Here is a 14,628-nt window from a genome sequence, read left to right on the forward strand (position 1 = left end):
TCTAATTTTGTATTTAGGATGATGATGTTTGGTTCCATAAATGGAGATCTCCCATGACAAATAATTAATTTGCATTAGCTTGGAGTTCCTGTGTTATTTGCAGCGTCAGACTGTCAGCTGTGGTTAGGTGCAGGAGCAACATTGTCCACACTTCCAATTTAGAGAATGAGAAGATCAAGTTGCTTGATTTCAAAAGCTATTTCAAAAAATAACAGCAACTGAACATTCTTCAGGTCAGGTCAAACGTTCAGTACGCGCACTCTCTCTAAGAACATTCATGAAAGAACACGGAGCGACATGAAAAAATTATCTCCTGTACGCCTGCGATATTTTTTGTTTTGTTTTTTTTTCCTATAGCTGCCCACTCTGTAGCAATAACTAGGTGCCCACTGAATTATCTATTGAACATGTGTTGGTTTAGCCAACAATCAAAATCGCTACTGTATACTATGAAGTTTCCTGCCGTTGTTTGCTTCCAGGAAACACCCTCTGATAACCTTCTGAATCAGGAACAAATTATAAAAGTTAAAAAACACTTCTCAAGTAAACACTTTTCCTGATCTATGAGAAATGTTGTGTGCCTGAGCCATCTCATAGGTCTACCTTCTTCTACAGGTAAATTCACTAATTTTCACCAGTCATGACCACAAATTCACCATTCATTCTTTGTACTTCACCAATATGACACTATGAAATTTACAAAATAATGCGAAGTCTACATTTCAAATTTCGAGCCCCGTGCGCGCACGGGTTCGATGACTAGTATCCTATTAAGATACGGCATAATCGTTGGTCATCAGACGGGTTACAATAGTAAGGAAGTTAATAGTTTATATGGTATGATGTTCATGAACTTCACCTACACCCATGGCCGCAAGCTCCTAAGCCGGGCCTATTACAAATTCTTGAAGCATAGACCACAATAGCCTCTATAAAGTTCACACGGATTCGAAACTACATGTCAATAATTAAAATACCAATCGGACAAAAGGAGATTCAACTGAACTGCGCGCGTCCGGCCGGCGCCGGCCTTCTGGAATCTGTCGGGCTTTAGGGCATCTCCAACCGGGCGATCCAAACGGACGCGCTGGGCCGTCCGTTTTGGGCCGTTTGGGTCGCCGCCCGGACACGCGGACAGCGGCCCGCGTCCGCGTGTCCGTTTGGGTCGCGCGCTGCGCCCAACGCGCGGACGCATCGCAAATTGGAGAAACATGAAAACAAAATGAAAATGGCAAATTTAAACGATATTTGATTAAACATATGCCCTATTTTGGGCAAATTTAGTACATAGCCCTATTTTGGGCAAATAAAACTAACAAAAGAAGCCCCTATATGGGCTTTTAAATTTAAACTAAAATATAAACAGAAAATAAAAAACCCTCTAGGGTTTGGTCGGCGGCGCGGTGGCCGCCGGTGCGCCGCCTAGCCCCTGTGGGCGTCGTCGGCGACGTCATCGAGGTCCCCGGGCGGCGAGGCACTGTTGTGGCTCGACCGCGCCGGGGACTCCGGCGGGGAGACCACGGGGCCTCCTCCCACGGCGAGTGGGGGTCGGAGCCACCCGCGCCGCTGGAGAGCGCTGCTGCCTCTCCTGCCCGGCGGCGCCGCGCGGCCTCCTGGCGCCGCCTCCTCCAGCGGCGGCACCTCTCCTCCTGGCGGCGCTGCTGCTCGTCGGCGCGGCGCCTGGCCTCCTCCCGCCGCGCCGTCTCCTCCTCCTCCTCCCGTCGCGCCTGGAGGGCCTGGGCGTAGAGCTCCCAGCCCTCCGCGTCCTCCACCTCCCGCCGCGCCGCCTCCTCCATTTCGGAGGTGCGAATGGCCGCATGGAGTTGCGGCCATTTCGCCTCCTCCTCCGCCGCCGAGATGATGAGGGCGGCGCGGAGGTCCGGGTCCTCCTCCGAGGACTCGGGCTTGGGCTCGAGCGACGGCGGCGGCGGTTGCGGCAATGCCGCGCCGCGGCGGGCGGCCTCTCCGATGTGGAGGCCGCCTCGGTTTCCGCACGATGGTCGCGAGCGCCGGCGGACGACGCCGGCTGCTGCTCGCCTCGTCGTCGTTGGCTCCGGCGAAAACCCGCTTCGGGGCCATGGCGGCGGTTTCGCTGCGGGAGTGGAGTGGGGACTGGAGTGGAGGGCCAGATCCCCTCCAGTCCCCATTTAATAGACTGCCCTGGTCACCGACGGGTGGGCCCAAGGGAGACGAGGCGACCAGCGCGCGGACGCGAGCGGACGGCGCGTGCCATCCGCGGCCACGCAAACCTAGCCCAGATTTGGGCCGGGTTTGCGTCGTTCCGGACGCCGCGGCCGTCCGCTTTTACGGTGCGTCCCCGCGTTGGGCCGGGTTTTTGTCCGTTTCGACCCATCCGGACGCGCGGCCGCGGAATGGGTCGCCCGGTTGGAGATGCCCTTAAACTGGACACCATCTCCTGTCAATGCTACTCCGCGTGTAGTACTATTACCTTTTTCTCTCACATGGCCGGAAGATTTTCACGCCCGGTTGCTGTCTGCTGACCGCCTGCCACTGGGCACCTTAGAGCATCTCCAGTCGCGTCCCCCAAAGCGTCCCCCAAAGAGATTTGGGGGACGCCGGCATTTGGGGGACGCCGGCCAAAAAAACGTCCCAGTCGCGTGCCCCAAAGGCCGCTTCGGTCCGGACGTGCTCCAAATGTTGTCCGGCGTCCCTAGCCCATCCCCTGTGTATAGAGTCTCTACCGGGCACGCCGGACACGATTTTTACACTTACTTTTTGTTTGGAGGTCGCGTTTGGGGGACGTGGCTAGAAAGGGACCTTCTCCAAACGAAAATTTTGTCCGAACGTCCCCCAAACGACTAATCGGACGCTTTGCCCGGACATCGTTTAGGGGACGCGACTGGAGATGCTCTTACATTGTTCTTTCCTGGTTTGACGAGTGGAAAAGCATTTTGCCACAGCAAGTGTTGTTTCTTTTTCGTTTTTGTCCAAGGTATTGTGAAATGCTAGTTATCGGTCCACTGGGCATTTCCATCTGCACGTCCTAAATAGGTGTCGGCAGCAGCGTCGGTATAACGTTATTGGGACGCTGACACTAGCTCCGTTGATATAGAAAATGCCTTCCTACACCGGCAAATACAATATGGGTGGCCCTCTATTTTTTTTTTTTGGATTTTCCATTTTTCCAGCACTAGCTTTTCCTGGGGCTGCTCCCCTATGGTCAATCAACAACTGGGCAGCCCGATTAGGCCATAGGTCCAACCACCATTTGTAGCCTACCCGGGCTTGTCGGTATTAGACTATGTTGTGGGTACACCCATTTAGCATATATACATACCACAACAAATATGTTTTTTCACCCATTGTCGCCTTGTTGGGTTTGTAGGTGTTGTATGGTTGCTTTAGGTTTTGTGATGTATGTTTTCGACGAATCTTCGTTCAATAAAATCTAAATAAAGCCTGTAGGCATTGCTTTTTGACGCAGAGGCTAGGGTTCCGTTCCCCTTTCAAAAAATAGTTCAAATTTAAATTTAAACGGCTAAAACCAGAAAGTCGGTTAGTATTTATCTCTAGTCCAAGATAAATCCTCAAACCATGGATTTAACTCTATTCTACAAAGTCCCCTATTTGTGACAAGTGAAGCGGTGGCAGTGTGCACCTTGCTCTTGATAGTCACTTCACAAAAGCCTACTTATTTTGCTATCTTCGTGAACAAATAAAAATGGAAAACCCATTTTCTTTTATGAAAAAAGCGAAAAACTCTAGTTTACAAAGTTGTTGGTCCTGAAAAGACACACATCTCTGCAAAAAGGGGAGTCATGATATACAAGTTTTTCATTATCTTTGTGATTAAACAAAAGCTTCATTTGTTTAAATATTACTGTAATTGTTTGTTAAATGTTTTTAGATCATGCATGAATTTTGCATAATTACATATAGTGCATTCTTTTGAAGATTTTGATAAATTATACTCCCTCCATCCCAAATTATAATGCGTGTAAACAGTACTCAAAAGTACATGTTTTCTTTCCCTCAAAAAAAAGTAAATGTTTTCTTTGTTTGATCAAGTTTATACCTAAAAATATGAACAATTACAATACTGAACTAATATCAATAGATTCACCATAAAATATATTTTACTAATGTGTATATTCAATATTGTAGTTGTAGATATATTTTTAAAAATAATTAGCCAAAGTTACTAATATTTGACTTTTTTGAGGGTAAAAAACATTGTAAAATCTAACCCACTTTTTTTTCAGGTTTCCTTTAAGCTAGTGCCAAGAAAGTAGCGGTCCGGCTGATGATCCCCCCACGGGATGCGGATGCCCCTCGCTAACCAGACATGTATGGTTGACTGACCAAGAATCACCACGATTCGCTCCATGCATCTATCTTCATAGGCAAGCCATTGACTGAGAAAATCCGAGCCCGCAGACAACTTTTTCAGGAGAATCGGAGCAAACTACTTTGACCAGCTAGGCGCGCGTGTTCACCACAAGTAGTTGCGGCTTCAAAGCGATCGAGGAAGGTTCGATCCAGCCTTCCAGGTTTTATCCATTGACCCGGTGCGTAAATCATGTGCCGTTCTTTTTCATACATAATACTCGTATAGTTTTTTATCAGATAAATAATAAATAAATGAAGAGAACATCATGTATAGCACATCTGCCTCCACGGGAAGGAAAAGGAGAATTCAGCGTGTCTGCTGTGGACAGACAGAGATGAGAGAAGTCCAAGTCCGAGTAATGACTTGAGAATAACATAAAGCGTCAAGAAAGGCCCACCCGTACGTGCATGCCTGTTCAAACTGGGTTTTCGTTGTGGTCTATCTCAAAGAAAAAAGAGCAATATATACGCGTCGCAGTCTTGTTTGAAGGAACACTGGACTTTGGAAGAATCGTACTACCATCTAGTCTGCACCGTGTTCCCGTGGAAAACGTATCGGGTGAGATCATCTCTCGTGGTGCCACCGACGTCGTGTACACTTTTTTAAACCTCACGGGCCTAATTTTAAATTAACAAAATTATCAATCAGCTAGGATTACAACAAAACCAACAACAGAAGAAAAAAACAAGAAAAAAACTAGGATTACCAGCTAGAGGTACAAGCACACGTGGTGCAAAGCAAATGAGTAAACAAAGAAAAGATCAGAGGGAGTAGAGTAAGTCTCCAGACTACAAGATTTACAAGGACGTTCGAGATTATAGTTAAGCACGTGCAACTCAGCCTGAATCTTCAAGCAACGAGACGCCACCCGGTGAAGCTGCACCAAACTGAAGCAGCACACTAAGCCGCATAGCAGAAGACCACCAACACCCACAGAAACTAGCCAACTGTGCTAGTGAACATATGAACCACGAGAGTTTAAGGGGGGGGGGGGGGATTTCACAACAACGCCTCGAGGAAGGGAAACGGCGCTCGTGAGCGTCACCGTTGTCGGCACAGGGAGCTGTGCAATGCTTTCGCATAAGCTTCATCACCCACCCCACGTAAGACCTTAGTATTTGCACCTGCCATAGTGACAGCTGTTGAGAACCATCGGTGTCCCCCGTGCCACAGACACAAACCCCGAAAACCAACCTAGGCTCGAGAGCGGCCACACAAACCAGAAGCACACCGTTTATATGAAGCCGGTCACAGCAAGACACATGGCATCGACGAGTACGGACTCCGAGGAGGACCCCGGAAAAATCACGAGACGTCAGCAGAGCAGCAGACAGTGCCCCAGGGTAGGCAACCAACAACACGATGTGTGTCATGGCCACGCCTCCATGGGGGTGAACGACACATCCATAGACGTCATCGTCGCCGGCAGTGGCCGAATCCTTGCGGTGCTTTCACGGACACACCATCAAGCTCGCTAGTGTCCCTGCAAGCCAAACCCAACGTGAGCAAACCAATTCTGCAAGAGCAGCTCCATGACGCGTTGTCCCTAGGGTCGTCACCAGTGGCCGAAGTGAATCAAGCAACCGGCGGCGACGAGTCGCCACCACTCCATTGAAGCGCCACCTTACCAGCCAAGAACCCAAGATCTCTTAAGCCAAAGCAAAATGAGAGGGAAGAAGACATGGTGTCCCTGCCCCTACCGAGGACACTAGCCTCTTATACCGGACCGAGGTGCCAAGGGACCAACTCAGGTCGTGTCGCCGGTCACCGGAGCCGCCGTGCCCAGGCCTCAGGCTGTACAAACAGGACACCCAACCTGAACCCTAGCACGCTCAAGCTCAAGATGCACCTAGCCTGCCCTGAGCGAGATTGCCCAGATGTGGCCCAAACCTAGACCCATCGGCCCAGATCTAGGCCCGCCACCACCCGTGGCTAGGTACTGACGACATCTCCCACCCCGGCCGGACAAATTGCAGCGGAGCGCCACTAGGGAGGGCCGCCCCGCGAGACCCTCACCATGCGCGAGTATAGGACAACCTCCGCCGCCAGCACCGCGGGGGCTTTGCCCGGCGGCTCTCACCGGTGGCGGCAATAGGGGAGGGAGAGAGACGGCCTGAGGCGGAGGCCCCGATATATTGCCGTGGGAGCGACGCGGAGCGACTCGGTGTTTCCTTGAACGACTATGGATGACTTTACTGAGCGACTTGTGTACACTCGATGCCCGATTCCACAACCACAATGCCGCGAAAATTTTGCAGGAAACGGGGAACGCCGTTTTACTACAAAATTCGAATCGGAACGCATCGCATCCGCATCCACATGTTTAGAGGGAAAAAAAGGAGACTTGAAACCATCTTGACACGCTGAGTCATCAAATCGGCTTTGGACGGGCCCACGGATCACAACCGTGTGTCAGACAATCAGATCAGCTCCTTTGAGGATCTCTGCATTGGTTCGTTCCGGTCAGAGTCAACTGAACTGCCTGTGTCCGGCGCCGGCCTCTGGAATCTGTCGGGCTTAAACTGGACACCACGTTTTCATCTCCCGCCACTACTACTCCGCATGCATCCTTTTCTTCTCTCACATGGCCGGCCGGGAGATTTTCTCGTTCATTCGCACGGTAAGATGCTTATTATCGGTCGATTAAAGTTAAGTTAGATCTCAGTCAAGTTTCGAGCCGTTCGTGACGGGCTCCTGGTTGCATATGGATTGTATTCCTTTGGTCTCCATGCTAAATATCTATTTAATGTTTAGATACATTAAATTTACACAAATGTTAGATAAGTTTCATGGAACGGAAGGAGTAGATGGAATTATAGTAGTTCAGTCACATCGTGAGAAAATGAAATGACCAAAGGATTTACAACGTGATTTGTTCAATTCGAAAGATTTAAGACTAGTTACAACTAAGATTTGGGAGATACCATTCAAACAAGAATTAATTTACTAACTTTAATCAACCAACCGAGCCCTAGTTGCTCCCACCCATGCAGACCTGAGATTAAATTTTGAAGTAGGACCAACTCTGAAAAAAATGATACAAATACCAAAATATTCCCAATTCTCATATTTTCTAATTAATAGCATATATTATTTTTTGAAAAATCAAACCATGTAAAAGTTAACCATTTTTTACAAAAAATTATTAACATTTAAAATAAAAAATAATAACATTAAATATATCATGAAATATATTTTCATATGATATCGATAAAATGTTATATTTGTTGATAGTTTTTTCTATAAGTTCAGTAAAATTTTACTTTGCTTGACTTTGCAAAAATAATTTATGCCTTATTCATTGGAACCGAGGAGAGTTCCTTCTCGTTGAAATTAATTGATGGGAATGCACTTGTAATAGACATAGTATATGGTTGCATCAAAATTTGGGCTAGAGGGAGTAACATAATCACTTGGTCCATGTTTTTTTTTGTTTAAAATTAGTTTTGCGCAATGTTCACTAAAACAAACATACTTTCTCATACAAAAGTTTTTTTTTCAAATTGTTTAGAAAACACACACATCTAAATTACTTTGTAAAAAATTAAGGTAGGACAGTCGCTCTACCTTCCCCTACTGGAAGCTCTGCCTCTGGGTGGACCTTACAACTAAAGGTGGTTTGGTCGTCACATAGTGATGTTAAGGCTCGAAAATGCCGATCGGAACCCGGGTACGGGCGAGGATGAAAGTGCACCCAATCTGAGAGCGACAGCTGTCTAATTACATGTGTATTTTATAGCAGGTATATGCGGTATGTGGTGTGTATTTGTCTGCTCACCAACGTTCACATTGATTGGCATTAAATCCACTGCCAGGCTGCCCCGCATCGCTCGTTTCCATCTCTTCCCCATCGCCACCCAGCGCCTCCACCTTCCTTGTCTTCCGCACCGAGTGGGGGACGACCTTCTCCCTGAAACTCCTGCTCGACCCGAGGCCAGGCGGAGAAGAGGGCGACCCCGACCCTAAGGTGGTTTGGTCTAGACATAGTGATGCTAAGGCTCCGTTTATTTTCTAACGACAGTAATTCCGGAAGCAGGTGCGAGACTAAGTATATTAAGGCTCCGTTTGAAAGCTCCATTCTTTAAACCACATCATTAAAAAATGAAGTATACCGGTGCATGGGGCAAGAAATAATGTAGTTTAGGAAAATATACTTCAGCGAAGAAGAAGAAAAAAAGTTGGGTCGCAATTTTCAACATGACAAAAAAATTGCAGTTTCGGAGAAAACTTGAGGTTTTAAAAACCACAATATTCATTAGAAACCAATCATTTGAGTCACCGAGTGGGCAAAGTGAGCACCAGAGTTTTTTTACCCATGGTGTACCAAGTGAAACCATAGAAATACGTGATGGAACCCAGGTACTCCGGAACATGTTCCATTGTGCGTGCTGGAAATACGTAGCTCCCCGCCACCAAAAATTCCAAACAAAACATTGCATGTAGAAGATCCACATATGTATGTGCGTGTTATTTTTTATACCCAAATTTAAAAATATGTAGCTTGGGAGGAAAATAACAAGTTTCAGATGAGATGAATGATAGGAAGAAAACTCAACCGCACAATAATTTCTGTGAATCACAATAATCGGTTCTGCAGGACCTAGGTTCAAAAAATCGCTTTATTGTGAAACCACCCTGTCAAGCTGGAACCAAAACCAAAATGTCCACACGTACGACCTTTCTTCCTCTCGAACTTGAATATCCGCAGAAGCTAGTCTATCAGTGCGGCGACCCACCGGCAGCAGCACCGTTCCATGTTCCTCGACTCCGATCCGGCACCACACCACACCCGTACGTGCGCCATCCGATCTGACACGGGCTCCAGCCCCTGCCGCATCCTTCGTCCGTTCTTGATCCTGCGGCGCACCGCGAGAGGCCCCTGCTTGCTTGGCAAGCAAAAGAACGTCTTCAGAGTGGTGGTGGGGCCCGCCGCCCGCCGCTTCCCGGGCCGCTGCAGGGCGCCCAACCGGCAGCCTGGGCCCACCCCTCGCCAAACAAACGCCCCTATTTCCGCTGCCTCCATTCCGTTTCCGGTAAACCCCAACCACCCCCTGCGGGTTTCGAAGTGGAGGGGTGGAGGTGGAAATAAGGCGTAATGCGGGGATTGATGTGTAAAATTGTGCGTCGTGCCATCATGACCTTTGACCGCCGGTGACCGGTGACTGCTGCTATAACCAGCCTGCCGCCTCCTCCTCCTCCTCTGCCGACCGCACAAAGCAGCCACAGCAGCAGCAGAAGAGGAAGACTACGCCGAATCCGCCGCCGCCCAGAGCAGAGCCCGACAGACCATCAAGAAGCCATGTCGGCAGAGACGGAGCGGAGCTCCACGGAGTCCTGCCCGGCCTCCGGGCTCGACTTCGAGGACACCGCCCTCACCCTCACGCTCCGACTCCCGGGCTCCTCCTCCTCCGCCGCCGACGCCGACCGCAAGCGCGGCGCCTTCTCCTCCACCTCCCCCGATGCCACCTCCCTCGCCGCCGCCGGAGCTCCGCCGGCCCCCAAGTGCGTGCCACCTCCCTCCTTCGAAAACTGCTTTCTTGCGAGGATTTGTGCGCGCGGGAGTGGTTTGGGATTGACCCGGGTTTTTCCTGTCTGTCAGGGCGCAGGTGGTGGGGTGGCCGCCGGTGAGGTCGTTCCACAAGAACGCGCTCGCGGCCGGCTCGGCCAGGGCGGCGGCGCCGCCGGCCAAGTTCGTCAAGGTGGCCGTGGACGGCGCGCCCTACCTGCGCAAGGTGAACCTGCACGACTACGCCGGCTACGACCACCTCATCCGCGCGCTCCAGGACAAGTTCTGCTCCCACTTCACAATCAGTAAGTACAGTAGCGCCTTGCCCGCTGCTGCTCCTGTTGTTGCTTGCTTGACGGTCTGTCTGAGCTGACGACGAGGATCTGTGCTGCGCGCAGGGCGGTTCGGCAACGACGAGACCAAGCTGGTGGACGCGGTGAACGGGACGGAGTACGTGCCCACCTACGAGGACAAGGACGGCGACTGGATGCTCGTCGGCGACGTCCCGTGGAAGTGAGCTTCTTACGCGCGCAATCCTCCTGCTTTCTGTCCACTCGGCTTATTACCTCTGATTGTGCACTTCGTGTCCAATTGCCAGTTTTTGTTATGCGAATCCATGATTGTTTGGACTAGATGAACTAATTGTTACTACTAGGCTCTAGCACTGATCAAATTGGGCGTGTCCTTGATTTGGGACAAAATTTCGGTAGCGTTTTCAAAAAAAATAATAACTGGTCAAATTGTGCTTCCATGATTGTTCTGATGAATTGTTGCTTCACGATTTGGTTAGGGGACAATAAGGTTGCTTTGCTTGGGGTTTAAAACAACACATTGATTTTCCATATTAGTATATAATATAAGATCCCCAGGAAATGTTGTTGGTTGTTGGCAGTAATGCAATGCGTTCCCTGGGTCTGTACCGTCATCAACTGTTAAGATGAGGTGCTTCTCTTGATTCTGTCTGTATTGATCTACCAGTGATGTTATACTGCCTTTGTAAGGATAAGATATCGCAGACCTGAGCAAACTGATTTGAAACCAACTGGATACAATTTTTTGTATTAAACTGAATTATCTCTTATGGTTTCCTTTTCTTTTATAAAGCTTATCTGAATTCACCTAGTGATGCATGGATAATTGATTGAAGCCACTGAATATATATCCTCCCTGATATATATTCCTGTTTCTGAGCTCAGGTTGCATCCAGAAATGTTGACCCTGTGGGTCAGTTATATGAATTTGATGTCTGGTTCTTTCTTGGTTCTTGCACCTTATAGTGCGTTCCTATTTGTGTTCTGTCTTAGCAGATGAAGCAAACTTTGATTTCCAGTTACTTTCCAGTACAGGGAAACCCACGATGCCTATCAGCCTTATGTATAATGAAAAGAATCAGCTTTGTTAAGATAGGTTACTTTGGATAAGGTTTGCCTTTCTTAGTTTTGTTCTCCACTACACTTCATACCGTGCAATGACCTGCACGCCATGTTAGGTGGCTCAGTAGTTTCTTGATCCTTCTAGGAGGTGTGATTACTGCGTTGCCTTGGGTTCTAGATAGTTCGGTGGTTCGGTCGTCATCGATTTCTTTGTTATCTTTTTGCTTGGTTGGACTGCAATGAGCTAGCGGTTTTGAGTAAACCGCAGAGGACGCTAGTGTTCTCACCAGACTTACAATGACATGCTCCTAACTTCCTAACCTCCACATGCTTATGCAGGATGTTTGTGGAAGCCTGCCAACGCGTTCGTCTCATGAAGAACTCCGAGGCTGTCAACTTAGGTATAATTCTCATTTTCAACACCATCTTCATGTCCTGCAGCTGTCAATGTCACATCGTACCCGCACTATCGGCCATCCTGATTTGCTGAATCTGTTTCTGTTGCTCACAGCACCGAGAGCTGCCCGATGAAGCATACTGCGTGGCCCTTACGAACGCGGCTGCCTGAAAGGAGGAGGAAGCTTTGCTCTGCGGAGGTTCTTCATGTGAGATAGGAATGTGTACAGTTATCACTTACCGCTTTTGGTTCAGCTATGGTATCGAGTCTTGAAAAGTTGTTAGTTTCATTGCTTGTCCGTAGTAGTTCTCTACATATATATATATATAGATGGTGAAAGTGCTAGAACTCTAGAAGCTTGAAATATACACCTACAGTTTGTCCCTTGATGAATAAGACCAAATCCACAGGACCTGGTGTTCTGTGCTGTCGCTCGCACTCGCACATAGCGAGGTCATGTGTGGTGTACTACCGGCGAGGCCTTTGGTGTCGCCCTGGTAAATCTTATTTATGCCAATTGTCAGGTGATGGTTTTGCTTGAAGTTCATGGTTCTGCCGCATTGTATGAAATGTGACCGGCCACCTTGTTCTGTGTTTGTCTGCCGATGTTTAAATTTGGTGCGCCGACGTTCAATTTGCATGAATAATTTGGATGCAGGCTGTATCATATCTTATTTATGTCAACTGTCAGGTGATGGTTTTGTTAGAAGTCCATTGTTCTGCTGCATTGCACGAAACATGACTGGCAACCTTGTTCTGTGCTTGTCTGTGGAGGTTTAAATTTGGTTGGCCGGCGTTCGATTTGCATGAGTATTTTGAATGCATGATGTATCATAATAATGACTATCTGAACTTTCCTTGTGAAGTTGTGATTACCCATAATAGCATCTCCAGTCATGTGTGATAGAGTCATGTGTGATAGACTACAGGTGAGATCTTTGGTGTCGCTGTGGTAAATCTTATCTATGCCAACTCTTTCTGTGTTGGTTCTGTTTGAAGATCATGCTTCTGTTGCACTGTATGAAATGTGACCACCTTGGTTTCCGTCTATCTGCTGGGGTTTAAATTTTGTTTGTCTTAATTTAGGAACTAAAGAAATTGTAATGAAATTTATTCTTCTTTGAATCACATTGATTTGGATGTACTGCCTCCGTCTCTTATCATAAGGGACGTTGTAGCAGTTGAAATTAAACTGCTAGGCGTCTTACGATTAGGGACAGTGGCAATATGATGCATCATAATGCTGCATTATTTGAACTTTCCTAGTGATTATCTGCAATGCCAAATGGGATGGTCATTCAATAGGGCCATGCCTTGACCTATCAACTGATCAGGTGGACCATGTGACCTTGACTGCTTTTGAGCTGAGATCCACCACTGTGTTTCCAAGGTAGCGAAAGTAAAACTGTTGCGCTGAAGCAATTATTGTTGTGCTGAAGAATCAAGACCAGTGTTGTTCTATCTTTCAGACATGCTTTGTGCCAGAGCAGATAAGCTCAGACGTAAGGTCGTTTTCTTGCCTTCTTTTTTGCCTCCTTTTCGCCAGTCAGCTCACTGTCAGAGTGAATGTGCCACGGTTAAACGGCCCCATCGGCTTGGGTGGCTGGCTCCTCTTTTGTTTGCCTCCTTTTCGCCAGTCAGCTCACTGTCGAGTAGATGAGCCACGGTTATGTACGACTCCATCAGCTTCGGTGGCTGCCCGGCCATCTTTTTCCCTGGAGAAAACGACTTCTCTATCCATGTCGGGTTACCACCGCGGCCGTCAGCGTCGCATCTGCACTTTCTCCGCGGTTTCGTCCCGGCAAAGCGATTCTCCGGTTTTGATTCTCGGTTCTTGGTAGAAGTTGAGACGCATCAAAATCAATCACTGGGACTTTGAACACAAATTGATCCTCTATTTTCCGCATTTCTCAGTCAGGCTTTTAGATTAGCTCCAACAGCTTGAACTTTTAGATGAGCTTGCTTATGCACAAACTTCCAGCTCCAACAGAGAGCATGCTTAGAACGTGAGAATTTCTTGATCGGAGTTCAATTTATATTTGAACTTACGGAATCTCCGTGAGACGCAACGAGTTTTAGACATGTCTCTCATAAAACGCGTCCTGATTCTTGCTTGAGAGCATCTCCAGCCGCGTTCTCCAAAGCGTCCCCAAAAGAGATTTGGGGCGCGCCCGACAAAAAATGCGTTCCAGTCGCGTCCCCCAAAGCCCATTTTTGTCCGGCACGCCTGATACGGTGTCCGGCACCCCGAGCCCGTCCCCGTCCAACAGGGGACGCACCGGGCACGCTGGACACAACGAAAAGCGAGGCGAACCGACGCGGACCCGACGCGTCAGCGGCTTGGAAGCCTAAAACCCCGTCGCCTATCTTTGGTCAAGCGACGTTAATGGCGTCCCTGTTTTACCAGGCGACGCAGGGACGCGTCTCGTCGTGCATGGCCGCGTGGCCGGCCGCGCCAGCGTTATTGCGTGCAACCACCCGCTGCCGCCGCTGTTTAAAGACGCCCTGCAGTTCTCACCGCTCACAAACCTTCTCGTCGCCGCCGCCTCACCTCCCAGATCTTCTCCTCGCCGCTCCAAAAATATCGAGCTCGTCCTCCCGCAAGATCGCCGCGGCGAACGGCTTCGGCCGCGGCAGCCTCACCGTGCCGGAGGCGTGGGCGCTGTACCACGTCCGGTATCCAGTCCCGCCGGACATGCGGCTGCCAAGCAGCGGCGGCTGGAAGATGGCCGTGAACGGCATTGGCGTCCTGCCGCCGCCGAAGCCGTGCACGGATCAATGGAGGGACGCCCTCAAGGCCCGTCGGGCTCAACTCACCGCCGAGGAGCGGTTGGATCCGACGTGGGCGGCCGACAACAACGACGCCTGGTGGACGACGTACTTCAAGGCGAAGTACGACGTCGAGATGTATAGCACCGAAGGGCTCGTCGGCGGCCCCAACAGGCTGGAACAAGGACGGCCGCGCCGGGTTGCGGGGCGTTCCGGGCGCACCCTCGAGAAC

At 49.2% G+C, this 14,628-nt stretch overlaps 1 protein-coding gene across 1 annotated transcript; it reads left to right on the forward strand.

The window, feature by feature from the left end:
* The first annotated feature begins 9,650 nt into the window (after positions 1-9,650).
* LOC124661244 (auxin-responsive protein IAA1-like) lies at positions 9,651-12,049 on the forward strand. Its single transcript, XM_047199107.1, has 5 exons — positions 9,651-9,853; positions 9,951-10,162; positions 10,256-10,370; positions 11,570-11,631; positions 11,742-12,049. Exons 1-5 carry the CDS (start codon positions 9,651-9,653, stop codon positions 11,759-11,761), a joined length of 612 nt encoding a protein of 203 aa, XP_047055063.1. The 3' UTR covers positions 11,762-12,049.
* Positions 12,050-14,628: the final 2,579 nt, after the last annotated feature.

The sequence above is a fragment of the Lolium rigidum genome, chromosome 6 (genome assembly GCF_022539505.1).
Source record: "Lolium rigidum isolate FL_2022 chromosome 6, APGP_CSIRO_Lrig_0.1, whole genome shotgun sequence".
Taxonomy (NCBI): Eukaryota; Viridiplantae; Streptophyta; class Magnoliopsida; order Poales; family Poaceae; genus Lolium; species Lolium rigidum.